The following is an 18,739-nucleotide window of genomic DNA, read 5'->3' on the forward strand; positions in this document are numbered from 1 at the left end:
CAGTTGCATTCCTGGTCGGGGTGGAGACAAGATTTGAAGCCAGGTCCCTTGACCTCTGCCCAGAAGTCTCCTGCCAACACTACACTTCGTATCAAACTAATAATAAGTTCCAGGCCTCAAAGAGTTGACAGTCAGCTTTTCGAGACAACAGATGAGAGCTATGTTTATCTTGTTGAAGGTAGAGAACCTCAGAAACCACTTTACTCACAAATCGAGGCCTAGAGATGTATTGTGGTTGCTCCATGTCAGTTAATTGGTATAATAAATGCAAGAGAAGAAATATTACAAGATAGTATATGTTTAACTGCCAGAGAATGGTAAAAACCCACAAAATAGTTTCTTTCTGAAATAAATGACTGTGGGCCAGAAAGGACTCACAGGATTTGAGCTGACTCTTGAACCAACAGCTGGAATGAGGCAGGCTCAGAGAACAACAGTTCATTTGTTAAAGTAGTTTCAGGAGCATTAGTTGGGTTGGGGCTGGAGAGATAGGGTTAAGAGCATTTACAATTTCCAACCAAGTATATACTTGATTCTGTGGAAACAGAAAGACTAAAGTTTAGAGAAGATTTCTTAGGAATGCCTTGGTAGCAATATGTTGAAACTTCCTAAGTACTTGAGTTGATACATTCTAACCCACTAGCAACCTTCTTTCTACTACATGCTTTAGTAAAGCACTGAAGCTTAGGAAGTTTAAAAAACCACTTAATTACTTAAGTTATTCTTCCAAGTGAAGTATCAACATATTTTCAATAAATTTAAAACATGACTCTCTCAATTATGCTTAGATTTAAAAGAAGTTTCAGATAAATCAAACCTCTATGTGCTCAACTGACTTCTTATATTTTCATTTTCAGGATACAACCAGTCTGAGCTGTGATACTACAATGAGAACAGGCTTATAAGTAATGTCACACATAGCCAAATGGGTAAAAAGGAAAGGACAGCTGATTTCATTAATGGCCACAATACAGTACTGATATTATCACCATTTGTAATGAATGAATCAAAATTAAAAAATCATTAAAGGAGAAGGAACATTTTAGATGTTTAGTTCAAGTATGTAACTGAATCTTATTATAGAGTATCAAAGTTCCAACTTAAACTTATGTTTTTCTAATTTCAATGGCTCTAAAACAGGTGCAAAAGTTGCTGGATATGAAATATCAACATATCTAAATCTGCAAGTAGGATATTCAATTTAAATTTTACTTTTAGAATTACACAATTATACTCGGTATGACCACTCATTTAAATTCCAACCCAAAACAATTGATTAATAAAAGACCCACATCAAAAGTAATTTGTCAATCATACCTCAGTAAAGCTTGGGAAAAAAATTATCGAAAGAATTATAACTTAAATTATGCAATGAATCAATAGCCTAGGTAACTTTAAAATGAGTTAAAATGTTCATTCAAAAATGTTTATCTAATCACAAGTCCAGCACTATGCCTTTTTATGCCTCGGACTCAATAAGAACACAACTGATTAGAGAGAAAACTGCTTTCAAAAGCATCATTTATGGTAATAACCTCGATTCTTTATGCAGTACCCAAAACACAAGACTGCAAGTACTGAATTCTGGTATTTCTGAATAGTATTTATTGCAATATTCTGATAAGAGTGAAATTTTTAAATTTATATTATAATTTCATATATAAATTGCTAAATTTGCAATACTCATGCTGAAAAAAAAAAAGCATGATTTGAAATCTTGTGGTTTCAAATTGTACCTATTTCTGCCATAGCTATCTGAGCCTGTTCACCTAAATGACATGCAATGCTCAGATATCATATACTGTAGTCAGACTAAATGAATTATTACAGGAAAATAGCACAGCTCCAATACTCAATGAATGAAAAATGTTCCCCATGGAACCTTCATTAAAACTGTCTTGCTCATTTAAGTATTTAGGCAATACGTGGTAGAATACTGCATTTTCTAGTGGAGTGATGAGATTTCAATACTTTAGTGGTGGAGCTGAATGACTGAGGCAGTGTGGGGAGCAGCATTCTCCAGGATGCACCTTATTCCCTCCTAGATGATCTGTTGCTAAGCTGCCATGTGGAGCCCCTTTAAACCAATGCAGAAACAAAAGGGGCCTCTTAAAGGTAAAATGATCCCAATATAGTTTCTGTAAGCCTCTGGTGTGACAGAAAATTGATTATTCAGATGTCTGCAGTGACAATCCTGAAGACACACAAGATCATCTCTTTTCTGAAATATCAAGTCTCTACATGTTCAGCCTACTTGTAGTCTTCTGTATATATTGTTTTTAATCACTTAAAAACTTTAAAATATATTGTCATGTATATAAGACTAGAAAAATAGAACTCTTAATTAACGAGCAGCATCTATCATCTCAAGTGACAGAAACAGATGTGTATGACTCTAGCCTTTTGATTACACATATCAAGTATATACACAGTGACACAAATATTCACTTGAACACTGTTAAATGCAAATTAATTAAGCATCGTTAAATATGCAACTAGAAATCACACTTGCCTTCAGCTTCAGTGAAGTGCTTAGAAAAGTTTATTCTGTGCTTAGATTATTTTTCTAAAGCATCACAAAATTACACATCCAAACTCTTCAATGGTAGAATATTTAATATTCTAAAGGAAAGGCCTTTAAAGAAAACTGTTGTACATTATGATATTGCAAGTCTAATGGATTCACACAGCAGCAGAACCTAGATGAAAGGGGACATTACAGAAATTGTCTATTACCATAATGGAGAGGTGATCCATTCTAAATATTTATGCTTTTTCCCCTTATTGTAGCTAACACAGTTCTCTACTGCCGCCGCACATGTCCGCCCACCCCCTCTTTTGCTGTAAGGTGAAAACTCTATTCTTAAACTCTTCAAGGAGTAAAAATATATTAAATGTCCCACCTTGCTGATACCCACCTGTGAAATACCACACAACAGAAAGTGCAGTAGAATACGGAGTTTGTCTTTTCAAAAACGTAAGACTTTTATGAGTTTAAGACATCAAGCATACATTGACTTTGGAAAATCAATTAAGAACTTTCTGTATGAGGACAAATACACATTGAAAACATACACTACAAGATGCTTTTTCCTGAGTAGAATGCTAACTTTATATCAAATTAAGCTACTGTGAATTTTCAAAATGTAAAATACCAAGGCTTTTACACAAAATCAAATAAAAATCAGGAATGTTCACCTTCACATCCAAAAAAAGTTCAAGTAGAGGTTCAACATGATGTAAAATCTGAAACAAGTAGCCAAGATTTTATTTGTTTTTTTTTTGTTTTTTTTTTTTTTGTGGTACGCGGGCCTCTCACTGCTGTGGCCTCTCCTGTTGCGGAGCACAGGCTCCAGACGCGCAGGCTCAGTGGCCATGGCTCACGGGCCCAGCCGCTCTGCGGCATGTGGGATCTTCCCGGACCGGGGCACGAACCCGTGTCCTGTGCATTGGCAGGCAGACTCTCAACCACTGCGCCACCAGGGAAGCCCTGAAACAAGTAGCCAAGATTTTAAATTATCAGTAGATGCCTCTTCACTTTTAAGGATTCCTCAGTAAACTTCAGTTTGAAACAATTTATTAAACCATGAAAAACATTTCCAGGAAATTATCCAATTTGGAAAATGAAAAATGTAACTCATGGTAAGAAAAATACAAATCATACTGAACAGAGGAGAACAAAAAGGCAACCAACCTTTTATAGGAATCAAGACAACACCATGGGCTTATAAAATCTTCCTAAACATATACTGTATTATCATATGTAGAAAACTGTGACTAAAGTAAGGTAGCGTTTATTAGTTGCATACTCTAAAGCTATGACTAAATTTTGGACTTTACCTCTAAAAGGACCGCACAGTTGTCACTGAAATACACATTTCTTGAGACAGTGGGCAAAGTTCCCATTTATGGGAAATATGTTCTTTTTTTCACACAGTGAAACTGAGAAAAATTGTATCAAATGAGAAATCTTTTTCTCTAAAGTAATCTCCTTAAATACCTCAATAATGCAATACTTGGGAAATGTAATTTTTCAACTCAGACTTGAAAAGGTTATTATGAAACAAACATACAGAAATCTTATTGCTTGGCACCAGATTTTTCAAAAATTAAACAACTGTTTGAACCACCATACTGTTCTCAAATCCTGTTTTTTCAAATAATGCTACTTTTATTTTCTGAAAGTAGACTGTTCAACCTAATGACAATCTAGACTGAACCCTGCAATGTACAAGCAAGTCACAGTTCATTTCAAACCAAAAGAAATGATCAATCTTCTGTTTTTGTCAAAATCATATGAATATACTTGTACAAATTAACTAGATTTATCTGTGGCCAATGAAGGAGCCACAGAACGTTGTCTTATGGCATTCTGTGCAAAGTCTGTGTTTATTCCTTCTTTGCTTTCAGGTTCCTCTTCTGAAACATCTTCTTCATCAGCCTCTTGTTCTTCCTCCACTTTTTTCAGAGGTTGAGAAGATTCTAGTAATAATTTTTCTTAAAGATAAAAACCAGAAATATTCTTTTGTTGATGTATTAGAGTTGTGTTAAGAGTACAATCAAGACACAATTCATATGCCCATAAATTGCTTTGGCATTTATTTATCAATCATGTTTGGATTTCCAAAAGGAAAAAGCTATCTTTAAGAACAAGTGATACTGTAAAAATAACTGGTTTGGAAGATCCATTTTACTTACCAGATTAATTCTTATTATCCACCTGTTCATAAACTGAACTGAAATTAATGAACCAGAATGCTGTGCATATGGATGTTGTAAGAAAACAGACTGCATTAAATATAACTATCTTATATTAGCTTGCTATTAAATCTTCTAGCTAAGAAGTATACTAAGACAAACTTCAATACCACCCTTGTTTCAGCTCCCAGGAGAACAGGAATCAGACACTTAAGTTGAAGGCTATTTTCCTAGCCATGTTTTTTTTCAAGTGGTTTCATAAAGATGCTTCCACTTCTCCACATATGTAATTTTATTAAGGTGTAATTACAAATAATATAAGATACATATCTTAAGTATACAGCTCAATTTTTTAATATGCACACACACACGTATACCCCCCTCCCTTTGTTAATAGGAACTGTTGCTAGTTAACTTAAACTTGGAAGACACCATGTTACTGAGATCCAGAACAGAGAATTTGGCCAATGAGCTTTTCTTTGTTCAGTGATCCGAGACCGTCCCTAATCCTAGGCAACCCAGAATGGAGTGGGAAGAAGAACATGGGGGTGCAACGTAGAAGAAATTACGGGAAGGAATTACCATAAAGTGGACAATCTGTTGTTTGGTCTGTCTAGCATCCCTTTTCCTGTTGGGTTACCCCTTCCCTATGCCACACCCCAGGTGGCTGTGGTGAGCACAAACGACAGTTTAGAGCAGTGGTTCTCCACCAGGGGTGATTCTGCCTCCTAGGGAACACTTGGCTATGTCTGAAGATATTTTTGGTTGCTACAACAGAGAGGGGTGGTGCTACAGGCAACCAGGGGGATGCTACTGAACATTCAATAATGTACAAAAGACAGTTCATCACGATTAAGAATTATCCAGCCCAAAAGACCAATAGTGTCAAGGTTGAGAAACCCTGGTTTACAGTGACTGCTCCAAAAAGTGAGCCCTCTACACAAGTGCAATACACCAGAATTTTTCCAAAAGATACGTGAGTACAGGGAGAAGTATATTTCCTTCTTACTCTGGGATTATGAGCTATAGCTTTCTATAGTCATTCTATTCTCAGGACTAAAAAGAGCCCAAATGGAGCAAAGTCATAGAGAACTGGGCAATTCAGAAACATAAAAACAATTGAGCCCCAGGATCCAATCAACTCTGCCCTCAGGCTTCCTGACTATGTGAACCAATAAATTCTGATTTTGCTTAAAGTTAGACTCAGTTGGATCTTTTCCTAGCAACTCAAAATCTAAGCCAAACACACATAATGGAAAACAACTCAAAAAAATCCTGTAGCCTGCTGTAGAAGGGGTAATATCACATTAAAGTATGGATTAGTATCAGTTGTGTCACAGATTACTTAAGAGACAAATCTGTTATTAGGCTTAAGGTTCGGTATGCGGGCCTCTCACTGCCGTGGCCTCTCCCGTTGCAGAGCACAGGCTCCAGAAGCGCAGGCTCAGTGGTCATGGCTCACGGGCCCAGCTGCTCCGCGGCATGTGGGATCCTCCCGGACCGGGGCACGAACCCATGTCCCCTGCGTTGGCAGGCGGACTCTCAACCACTGCGCCACCAGGGAAGTGCCAAGGCTTAAGGTTTTTGAAGCAAAATAAATATAAAATGTACATTCACTGACTTAACTGTCTTTTAAGTAATCTGTGCTTATTATATTTTTTCCTACAGGTCAGTGGCCCTTGGTGGATAAAATTATTCCCTCCCCTAACTGTGTCCTTCTTAGCATCAATGCAACTATCTAAGAATTTTTTTTTTTTTTTTTTTTTTTCTTTTTGCGGTATGTGGGCCTCTCACTGTTGTGGCCTCTCCCGTTGCGGAGCACAGGCTCCGGACGCGCAGGCCCAGCGGCCATGGCTCACGGGCCCAGCCGCTCCGCGGCATATGGGATCCTCCCAGACCGGGGCACGAACCCGTATCCCCTGCATCGGCAGGCGGACTCTCAACCACTGCGCCACCAGGGAGGCCCCTAAGAAATTTTTTAAAAAACCCTATCAGTTGTTCGACAGACAAGGAATACTGTAAATGCAATCTCCACTGATTTCATTTCAGGAGTTTTGACCTCAGTTTAAGTCCTAAGTCACAAAACGCAACAGAACAGAAATGTCAGGCCAAAAGTCTGGTTTAGGTTCTACTCTCAGCTCTGTCATTTCTGTGTGAACTTGGAAACACAGTTCATCTCTCTGAGCTTTAGTTTCCTCAACCACAAAATGGGAAGAGTATCACTTATGCAGTCTACTTTAAAGAGCTGCTGAAAAGCAAATGGGATGACAGAAAGTGAAAGCTCTTTACAAACAGCAAATAAGAGGGCCTTCATAACAGTATAATTTTCAAGATTAAAAATAAATGATTGGGGCTTCCCTGGTGGCGCAGTGGTTGAGAGTCCGCCTGCCGATGCAGGGGACACGGGTTCGTGCCCCGGTCCGGGAAGATCCCACATGCCACGGAGCAGCTGGGCCTGTGAGCCATGGCCACTGAGCCTGCGCGTCCGGAGCCTGTGCTCCGCAACAGAAGAGGCCACAGCAGTGAGAGGCCCGCGTACCGCAAAAAAATAAAAAAATAAATAAAATAAAATAAAATAAATGATTGGTAGGTAATCATATTAAGATAAACAGCAGTGAATATTCTAATTCTATAAACCCATCGTGTAGTAAAATACAGTGGCAATGAGAATCCTCAAGCAGCTACAGGATTTGCTTTTCCTAATAACCTAACAGAGAAACTTAGACTTGACCAGCATACAAAGAAAAAGCTTCAAATGTGGTCACTATACCAATGAAAAGACTGCAAGAGTGGAATATATTCAACTTTTTTTGACCCAAGTATATTCAAATGGATCCATGAATATCATGGAGTTTTCAAACAAATTGACATTAGGTCAATGGTTATCAAATATCTATAAGTTATATGCAGTGTTAAAATTCTCCACACTATAAAAACCAAAAAAACCCCTATGTTTCTAAATCCAATGGGCTGTCATTCTTACATGAAATATACATCCCCCTTCCCCCACCACTCCATATTTAGAAACCTAAGCTAGAAAGGCAACCTGTTTTATGTATGATTGTGTTTATTACAGAAATCAATGGGATTATAGTGAATAAAAATATACTTACTGGAAGGGTATGGCTGTGGTCTGCGCCTTTTTGAAGGACACAGGCAATCTGCCACAAATATCATGCACTGCAAAAATAAACGTAAGAAATATGAATGTACAATATAAAGCTGGTAAAACTATACTGAATTATGAAATTCTAAAATATTTTTCTTCCCAGTACTCCGAAAATGAAGTGCTTACAAGTCCTAATAATAGTCCCGAAAGCAGAGTTGCTAAAGCAAACACTGTATATGATCCCCAAACCGGTAATCCAAGGTCTTCAATAAAATAGTTATGGTAAGTCTAAAATCAAAAGAAAAAAATAAACTAAAAACATGGTCATTTATTAAAAAGTGACAGTATCAAAATGTTTAAAATAGAAATAAAATTTTAGCCCATACCCTGATCCACATAGACAGCTGAAAGAGTGCTGACATACTACTCATCCTAAAATAAAGAGACAAGTGAAAAACTGAATCAGATACACAGCTTTGAAGTAGAATACATGTGTGTTACCTACATCTTCTATTTTTTACTCTATAATTTCCCCAACACAACAGATTTTATTGCTGATGTTACTCAAGATTAGTGATACATCAGTGATTTCAAGCCCATAATAATAAGGCTTGTTAATGGAAATTAACAGTTTCTGAATTTTTGCCACTATGTGATATCCTCATAAACAAAACACTTGATCTTTTTTTTTTCCTTTTCTCCTATTGTTTTGACTATAACCTTTCACCTGATGATTTCTCCAATATACTTTGAGTACAGGTTAGAAGCTCTATGGAACAAACTGGTTTGAAGTTAGGCACACTGTAAGCAAATGGCAACTCTTATTCACCCTTAAAATCCTCCAAAGAAGTAGAGAAGGGAGCCTGAAGGAAGACTGGGAGCACTTGCTGAGTTGATCCTTCCCACCTAAGAATTACTCTACTTTTGTATTAAAATTAAACTTACAACAGCATTAGTTTGATATAGTTTAATGATATACAAAATAATTACACAAGAAATAAATGCTAAGTTACCATATAAGTAAAACAGTAAAAGTAAAAATAACAATTTTCACATAATTAAACCCAAGTAGCTTTGATGGGCAGTTAGAAAAGAGGCCTGCTCCAAAACTTAGCTTTGTGGGTTCTCTCTAGCAGAAGTGGGGCCACTAACACATGAACTAATTCACACACAAGCCAGAGGTCCTGCGTGCAGGATGGCCTAATCCAAACACCGATCGCTGCGTGGGTGAACCTGCCAAGCTGGCCCTGGGAGCGCCTCTTACTCAGTCTACCAATAAAAAAGGTACGGACTGCTGTCTGGAGGAGTCAGCGGACACTTACAAGTGACCCCCACTTCCTCGACCAGAGAGGGGAAGAATCATTTATGCCATGAGATTTCAAACAAAAATCAGTTACATTTTGAGTCCAACACAGACAGGTACATTAACCATGTTGCTTCTGTTCTTTAAAACACAAAATGGGAATAGGGACAAGGAACTGAAACATGAATCACTGTGTTGTCTCACTGTAGTCTGTGCTAATTAGATTCTATCAGGAAGAGCAGGTGCCTTATTTGGGTTGGGCATGGTGGCTCAGTGGGGTGATTCTGACAGTTCAATTCAGAGGTGTAAGGAAAAGGTCCTAAAGATGAACTTTCTTTTTCAAAATACTGCTTAGGGTTGATCATGCCCCCACTCCCAGATCCAGAGCATTATCGCTTATACTCTCCATCCTCCAAAGGCAAGTGTGGTAAGAGGACAGGAAGAGACAGCTTAGCCACACCAGGATGAGTCCATGGTGGCCTCAGCAAAACTCAGTATTCCCAGAGGTCTCTCAAATGACCCGTGAGGCCTTGCTCCCCAAGAGCGGTTCAGAAAATGTGCTAGTTATGCCCAATCCTACTGCTCCATAGCGAGCTGCTATGGAGAAATGTACCCTCTACCTACATATAAAGCTCAGTGGTTAGTCATGTCATTAGGCTCATTGTTCATCCACACTATTCGTACAAAAAGCTATCAGACAGGTGGAGTAATTCTATCACATTAAATCAAGAACTGAAATCTAAAGGTAGCATGAGTAGGTATATGGTTGAGGCTTCTCATCCAAATGCTAAGCTCATATGATAGGGACTTCCCTGGTGGTCCAGTGGTTAAAACTCTGCACTCCCAACGCAGGGGGCCCAGATTCGATCCCTGGTCAGGGAACTAGATCCCGTGTGTCACAACTAAGAGCCTGTATGCCTCAACTAAAGATTCCACACGCCACAACTAAGACCTGGCACAGCCAAATAAATAAATAAATAATTTTAAAAACAAAACAAAAAACCCCTCAAATGATAGTTTTACCCATTATATCGCTCACACTCTTAGGGGGATTTATTAGTTTTTGATGATACAAATGACCATATTTACAGAGCTAAAATATTCCTTAAAAGGCTTTCAGCTTAATTCTATAGAATGCCTCCTTCTACATTAACAAGGATCACAGTATCCACTGGACTTAGAAGATAAAGTCAAACTGAAAATATCACATAGTAAATCTGAACATATCTTAAGAGTCCTAGAATTAAAACTAAGTAAATATGCTTTATTTACATGAAATATATGTCCCAATTACTCCTGAAATAAATAAGAGAAAAACCCCTCATACTTACAAAACAGAACCTGGACCAACCCATGATGAAACAGGTTCAATACTCTTCCACTCTTTTTCACTTATAAAGTTTATGAAATCCTTCTTAGTCCTTGGGCCCTGATAGCGCCTAAATTCACCATTTTTACAACTAAAGAAGATCACAAGTAAATATTAATCAGCACCAAATAAATAAACTTTGTTTTGCTATTTCTATAACCTCATTTTACAATCCTAATCTTCAAAATCATCAGCAATGCAAAAGTAGTAAATTACACTAATTACTTACCTTGACATCTTAGCCCTAAATTTAATTAAACACTGAGGTTATATTTTTAAACTATCGTAAGTCTTAAGACTGTTATTGTTACTATTCCAAATAATAAAACTATGAAACACAGTAAGTAGTTATATGTCAATTATGTCTCAATAAAAAACTGGGGAGAAAAAGAAATGCAGTATGTAGATATATCTCAGAAAATTACTTTTAAGCCACAATACACAAGTTAAAGAGATGACTTCATGAAAAAGTGGTTAGAATCACGTCTGAAATTTATTATTTATTAGCTATTGTTAAAGAACATTCACAGCCATCATGCTTTAAGTCGCTGGAGGCATCTAATGCAGTGACATTCGGCTTTGCGTTCTTCCTGACACCCACCTCCTCCTTCCCATTCCTAATGCATGGAGCTCTGTCATAGGACCGTAAGTGCTCTCCCTGTTCCCACATCTTCACCATTTCTAAACTACCTTAAATAATACTGCCAGTCTAACTCTACTCAATTAACACTTCAATTTTTATCACTTAAGCACAAAAACTTTCCATAGCTCCCCACTACCTACAGTAAGATTAGAGGATCATTTATCCATCCAGAGCCAAAGACAACAAGGAAGCCCCCACTCAAAAACCCAAAGTTTTGTGGAGAAAATGACATTTGAGCTGTTTTTGAAGGATAGGTAGGATTTCAGCAGGCAGAAAATAGGGGAATGGGCATGATAAACAACGTTACTAAAAGAAAAAGGCAGGAAATTCCAGAAAATTTCAGGGGGTGTTGAGACAAGGGGGAGACTGACTAGCCAGTTAAGGGGCATGTGGAGAAAAGGACTGAGTAAAAACGGAGAGAAGCACTTACAGAGACAGAGAAGAGACATTTAAACATACACAAAGGGAGTAGTGGCAAATAAAAAGGTACAGGAAACAGACACAAACATGAAAAAAAGACAAGGAAAATCGAGATACACACAGAACCGCCGACTTCTTGTTTTTGTAACTTTTAAGGGAAGGAGAGAAGTGCCTCCTGGCATTCAACCCACCAGCTAGATGAACATTAAGGTTCAGGGCAGATACAGAGATTTAAGATGTCTTATGGACAGTTCAGAAGATAAAGACAAACTAAAAAACCCGACACTGAAGACTACATAATCTTGTTTATTCTGACTTAACAACCATTTCACCTACCACTGTCCCCAAGGCTGAGCTACGGCACTTTCTAATAGCTAATGTTTGAACATACCATGCTCCTAATTGTAACTGTTTATGAGACTGTTCTCAGGATAGAATGCTCACTCTTCACTCTTGAAAATGCTACCTCCAAAGTTGAGTTTAAACCCCATATCCTCCAGGAACCAGTCCAAAGCAGTGATTTTTTTCCCTTACCAAATTTCCTACAGTACTTACCACAACTCTGCGCTCATAATCACTTACTAGCTGAATGGTATCACACCATTTCTCGTGCACATCATCTTCTAAAACAATTACAAATCTTTGGGATCACAGATTGTTTCATGCATCATTCATCTATCTAAAGGCACCTAGGAGAGCACTAAGCAAAGTAAGCCTTCTAGTAAACTTACTGAATATAATGCTCTTTAAACATGATCTAGGCTAGAGGTCTACTATTCTGATTACACTACGATGCATCTTTCATAACTACAGAATCTTCAAATACTTACTGATAAACAGTAGGAAGAGCAGTTATGATAAATCGTCCACTTAGTCCTACAAATGATAAAGAAAGATTAGAAATAAATACAAGAAAGAACACACAGCAGGTTTTATATGGGCCAATCACTTACTACTTAAAAGCTGACTCTGAATTACTTGAATACAAATAGGCAGAGAATATGAAATTATACCTAAAAATAGTTGAGCTCTGTAATATAAACATTGAAAGAAATTCCAATTACGTACTTAAAGCAACTGAAAAAAAACTACTATACATTATCTCCATTTAAAAGTATGTAAAATCTGAATATTGAAGACATTTGTGAATATATATGTATAAACATTTGGTCAATTATACTACTATAAGATTACTAGCAATGAGTCATGGGACAGCACAATATAACTGTGGTCTTAGGTCTAAAATCAAATGAAACTGCATTTGATAATCAAAAAACAAACACAGAGTTTCTAAGGTATTGTTAAAAATGGAAAATATTATGAATCTTCCAAAAGGTGGGCAATAACAACATCAGCTAACATTATCAACCATGTGTTAAACACTAAAATAATTAAGAACCAACCTATGACTCAGTTTTCTGATCTGTAAAACGGGGATATTATCTATCCCACAACGTTGTGTAAGGACTACATAATAAATGCAAAGCACTTGGAGCAGTACCTGTAACAGTAAGTGCTCACCAAATATTAGCAATTATTACCATCTGGGATAGGGGCAGAATCAAGAATCCAGGTTTACTGTGACCAAGAACAGGTAAGAAGAAGCATCTGTAAGGGCAGGGCCTGACACTTCTCCAGGGGGCCAAGTCAGGAAGCCACAACCATGAGGGCTTTGTAATTAACAGCCAATGTCCTCAAATCACAGTTAACGGATTAAATCTGAAAACCAATTGCAGAGACTTAGACGACTCACACACAGGGAATGAATGTGACCTTGACTCTACAAAGAACCTCAACCACATGCTCCTTATTCTGAAGCTTGGTACAGATGCAAATGCTGGGTTTACCCATGTCCACCTGAGCCACAATGTTCTAGGGCTTCTCACAAACGTCTTACATACTAGTCTGGGGCCTGAGATGCAAAGGAAAAAAGATCACAGGCAGTTATGTGAGGGAAGAGTTGGGGGAGGGAGATGTCTCCAAGGTCCCTTAGAGCAATACAGAAAAGAAATAAGCTGCCATACCCAACCAGGGAATCCACTTTTTGTGGCACTTCACACTGAGCCCCCATCAGGGAGGTGGGTAAGTCAGCCTAACCAGCTGAAGACAGTTCTGTTTTTAAAAACTAGTGAAAGGTAGAGTTAAGATCATGCAATGTGGAAAACAGACCAACAGATCATCCCAATCTGCAACGAAACAAAATTAACCACAGACATACAGTACCTGGCTGCTCTGTGACATCTACTTTTGCAACATTAACCTCAAGATCTTCTCCCCATTCGGCAAAACTTTCCCATTCTGGTTGAAGATTCTGACAAGCAGGACACCATGGAGCATAACTAAGAAATAGTTTTTTAAAAAGTTAAACACTCTAATATGATCATATTGGGACAAAAATTCTAAAATGTGTAACTTGTGAGGAATATTTTATACTAAAAACAAGATAGCAAAGTGGTTAATTTTGTGAAGATGAAAAGGTTTTAAGTGTGAGCTGAACACTCTGGAAATCAAGAACTATGAATTGATAATGCTAATCACAGAAAATTAATTCTGAGAATAAGTTTTTAAGACACAAGGCCTTTTTCAAGTGCAAAACAGCTCTTTAAAAACCTTTGGATTTCTCTTATTATAAGGTGGGCAGAAAGCTCAAAGCCAAATTTGGAGTTCATCAGTTTTAACAATGGTATGTGCAGGAGTCACAAGTGCCAAGGTGCTAGTAAAAAATGAGGAAGCACCCATGGCTGTGGTGAACAGGAAACACGTGCCTCATCTTAAGGAAGGAAACACTACTTAGCTTGACAGGTCCAGGACAGCTGGCTGAGTGCAGCAGGCTATTCTAATTTAAAAGGAGCTGAAAATCTGCATTTTTATGTAAAAATGCTACCTCAAAACTTAACCCAGACACAAACACTAGGCAGGCCAAATGAAATTCTCTGCCCAGACCTTGGTCAATCTCGGGTTTATAAATCTGTGGCCAAGCATATTAGCATTTTAATTACTCTTCTGGTATTCAGTCTTAAAAGGCCTTGAATCTTTCCTAGGATTTGATTTTTCCCATTTTATTGTATATTATCTCATAATTTACCTCAGTTTTTTTTTCATGTGACTATAATTATTTTAAGTTTATTGAGTTGATTTCAAAGTTTACGAGATTCGAGTTATTTTTTTTTCTTTACATCTTTATTGGCGTATAATTGCTTTACAATGGTGTGTTAGTTTCTGCTTTATACCTCAGTTTTTTTTTAATGGAAGCAGGAAGAATAAAGCCTGTACCTGTTAAACACAAGAGTACAGTTTCTGTACTTCATTCTATTTTCTTGACTTATTTTATGAAAATAAAATTCCTAAAAGTAATATGCATTGTGGAACAAGACTAGTACCATACACAAAAGCCGAAGTCCGTAACAATAAATTGAATTACAATGAAAATATCTCTGTAACATAACTCCTGATCAGGGCAGATTTAACGCAGATGACTAACTTGTAATAAGAGCAGACTATCATTAGAAATACTAGATCCTTTTTCAAGTTCCTTTTGTTTCTTCGGTGCTTTTTAGAGACAACTTCATATTCAGTAGGCTAGGGGAAAAAAACACTAGGGTATGCTCTTAATTTCATACAGATGCTCTAATTCAAATCCCCAAATACTTCACTTCTGACTGCTGTATTGATATAGTTTGACCAAATGAGTTAATAAAAATCTCCTCGAGTAATACTTAATTTGCATAAAAGTTCATAATCACAACTGCTCAACACATTGTTTATGAAACTGTGAATATTTTATGGGCACAATCTAAAACAAGGTACTGAGGACAATGAAACCCAAATGCTGTCCCTGGTTATATTTCCTCTCCCCTGCATCTTTAACGGTGCCTGAAAATTCATTTCACTGAGTTACAGATTATATGCATACTATATAAACACTTGCCCTATTGTATCCTGCATATAGATGTTCTATGCCTTGTTTTACTTTATGACTCAGGAGTTACTGATGTGACCTTCTGGGTTCTCCCTTGGGGATGTCCACCTCCACCTCCCTCCTTAACTGGCAACCCAACCACCCAGAAAAACACCCGCCTGAACCCTGTTAAGGAAGGGGGTTATTCTAACAACATCTGCATGTCTACTCTGTGTTAGTTTCTGGAGACAAAAAGAAAGCCACTATGGCAATACCTGGACATATTAATTAAAGCTTTTAGATATGTCTCTCATGTGTAAAATGCGGGAAATAATACCTATCTTATAGAATTTGTAAAGAATTAAATATGATAACGTATGTAAAGAGCTTAGAAGTGTTTAGTACACAGTTAACAGTCAGTAATGGTGTTTTTTACTAATGAATAATGACTAGAACCACTAATAATACTGCCACCACCGTCACCACCACCACCAATTTAGTGACTAAAGCAAAGGCAGACAGTTTATTATCTACCGATGCAGAAGGGACGTTATTATAACGGAATCACCACAGACACATGGTTTTATCTGAACAATAAATGACGACCTGACGCTCTTTTAAGAGTTTATAATCACACTCATACATTAATTTTTTAATGCAATACCATTTAGAGAGGCATAAGAGTAATAACCCAAGACATTCGGTACTTTGCAAAAACACACACCCAAAAGAAAAATGAAACGTGGGCAAAGAAAACAACAACAACAACAAATGATAAAGGGAACGCAGATGTTTAAATAACGCAACTTGAATTTACTTGGCATTTAAAATAAAAATATGCCTAATCCATAAAATAACATTTAAAATAAGCTAAAAGAGTCTCAAATTCTAACACTGTAAGTGGACTACTTTTTAAGGATAATGAGACAAAAAGAAAGGAGAGGTTCACTCAGCTTCCTCCTTTGTAGAGTTTGGTGAAATAAGTCTGTAAGTCTGTGAAGACTCATTCCAAAATAAATAATTGTATAGGAACTAGACAGACCAACCACCCTCAACCCCAAAGCCATGAAGAAAGAGAATTCAAAGCTGAACGTAACCTCACAGGCGCACCTCAGTCCTAGCAACCGAACTAGGGTGCACACTTTAGAAGAAACTTAACAGAGTATCCCCTGGTCAGAAACGAGGAGGGGGTGGGACCAAGGCTGCGGAGGATTCCAAGAGGAGTTAGGGGATCGCGAGGAGTCGGGGGCTCCCGCCCCGCGCCTCAGAGTCGCAGTCCCGGGGAGTCTGAGACTCGCATGAGACGAACGGGGATGAAATCGGGGGTCCAGACTTGGAACTAGGACCCCGGCCCACCGAGGGGGCCCCGAGACCACCGCCCCACACTCACAATTCTATCATCCACTCTCCTTCCAGCAACTCTCTCCAGTTTTCGTCCGTGATGATCCGCACGTCGCTCCGCCGCCCGTGGGTCCAGGGAGCCCCCCAAAACAACAGCAGCAGCACTGCCACAGGGATCCTGAGACTCCCGGAGGGCGCCATGTCGGCCGCTCGCCCACCCACAGCAAGCGCGGTAGCCCTCACTCCGTGCAGCGGCTCCACACTTCCGCCCGCGCGGGCTGATCAGCTCGTGCGCATGAGCGCGGCGGCGCTCGCGCGCGCGCGCCTTAAGAATTCTCAATGCGCATGACGAAGCCAGGTCCTAGTGGGATGGTGGAGCAGAGAAAAAGGGGGCGCTCCTGTTCCCTAGTGCGCATGACAAAAAAGGGGTCTCTCGTCCTGTCTTCTGCTACGCTCAAAACCGTTTTGGAGGAAGAGTGAACGGAGGGCGTGGTATAGAAAGGGGGGCGTGGCTTCGGAGAGGAACGGCTTAAAAATTTGCCTCAGGATTTTGGCGCCGAATGATTGGCATTTATACTTAACGAAGGCAGTAGGTAAGTTTACACTAAAGCAGTTTCCAGTTAAATGCCCGTCAGTTTTCTTTTGTTTCCTTTGAAAATTTTTGTTGGGAAGCTAATGGATGTTTGTATGAGTCCGAATATTGGTTTACTTCTGGGGGATTATAGACTATAAAGCGGTACAAGAGAACCTTATGGGTTCACTTTGTATTCTGTATCTTGGTCTGAACAATGCTTACACAGGTGTACGCATACCTAAAAAACCATTGAGATTGTATAGCTCAGGGAACTCTACTCAGTGCTCTGTGGTGACTTAAATGGGAAGGAAATCCAAAAAAAGAGGGGATATATGTATACTTATAGCTGATTCACTTTGCTGTACAGCAGAAACTAACAAAACATTGTAAAGAACTATACTCCAATAAAAATTATTTTAATGAAAAAAACACAGGGGCTTCCCTGGTGGCGCAGTGGTTGAGAATCCGCCTGCCAATGCAGGGGACACGGGTTCGTGCCCCGGTCCGGGAAGATCCCACATGCTGCTGAGCGGCTGGGCCCGTGAGCCATGGCCGCTGAGCCTGCACGTCCGGAGCCTGTGCTCCGCAACGGGAGAGGCCACAACAGTGAGAGGCCCACGTACTGCAAAAACAAACAAAAAAAACCCCAAGAAAACAAAAAAACATTGAGCTGTACGTGTTTAGTGCACTTAGGATGTATATTATGCACTTTAGGATGTATATGATCCCTCAGTTTTTTGTAATGCAGTAGTTACAGAGATGCTAAATCAGAAATTCAAAATGGAACAAGACTCAGGCTTGTAACGAATATTTAAGGGTTTTTTTCTCAAGCATTTGTAAATACAAATGCAAATCAAAATGTGCACTGTCTTTAGAAAGTATTAATCAGTCAAATGAAAACAGTTACCATTACACCTCCTCACTTCACATTCTCTCCTAAACTCAATCCAGTTGGCTGATTTCCCCACCCCTTCGCTGAAAGGCCCTTTCTAGGACACTAGTAATCTGCGTGTTAACATTATTTTTACTTGACTGCCAGCAGCATTCTGTCACCACACCCTTCCTGAAAGGCACAGTGTGGTGCCTCACTTGCTTTTTTTTCTCCTTCCTGACTACCTGCTCCTTCTGAAATTCTTGGCCGTCCTCCCGTACTTGACTTCCAGACATTGGCTTTCCCCAGGATGCTGTACTGGCCCCCTCCTCTTCATATCCACATGCTCCTCCAGATAACCTCAATTCTGGCTTTAAAAGCTATCAATATGCCTGTCGTTCCAGCCCTGACCTTTCTGGGAACTTCAGACATGTATGTGCTTAAAAAACAAAAGTCAACCAAGTAAATTTAAAGATCTGATTGTCTTGGGACTTCCATGGCGGTCCAGTGGTT

The 18,739-nt window shown here is 38.8% G+C and overlaps 1 protein-coding gene and 1 non-coding gene across 2 annotated transcripts; both read right to left on the minus strand.

Moving 5' to 3' along the window:
- Window positions 1-2,549: 2,549 nt before the first annotated feature.
- Window positions 2,550-17,088, minus strand: TMX1 (thioredoxin related transmembrane protein 1). The gene is made up of 8 exons (XM_060096224.1): window positions 16,831-17,088; window positions 13,766-13,881; window positions 12,373-12,418; window positions 10,442-10,570; window positions 8,194-8,239; window positions 7,994-8,095; window positions 7,812-7,878; window positions 2,550-4,497 (listed from the first exon to the last, which is right to left on the minus strand). The coding sequence occupies exons 1-8, from the start codon at window positions 16,980-16,982 to the stop codon at window positions 4,316-4,318; spliced, it is 840 nt and encodes a 279-aa protein (XP_059952207.1). The 5' UTR covers window positions 16,983-17,088; the 3' UTR covers window positions 2,550-4,315.
- On the minus strand, window positions 13,514-13,648 carry LOC132489588 (small nucleolar RNA SNORA70). Its single transcript, XR_009531989.1, has one exon. It is a non-coding gene; the product is annotated as a small nucleolar RNA SNORA70 (small nucleolar RNA).
- Window positions 17,089-18,739: the final 1,651 nt, after the last annotated feature.

Source organism: Mesoplodon densirostris, chromosome 4, assembly GCF_025265405.1.
Source record: "Mesoplodon densirostris isolate mMesDen1 chromosome 4, mMesDen1 primary haplotype, whole genome shotgun sequence".
In the NCBI taxonomy this organism is placed as follows: domain Eukaryota; kingdom Metazoa; phylum Chordata; class Mammalia; order Artiodactyla; family Ziphiidae; genus Mesoplodon; species Mesoplodon densirostris.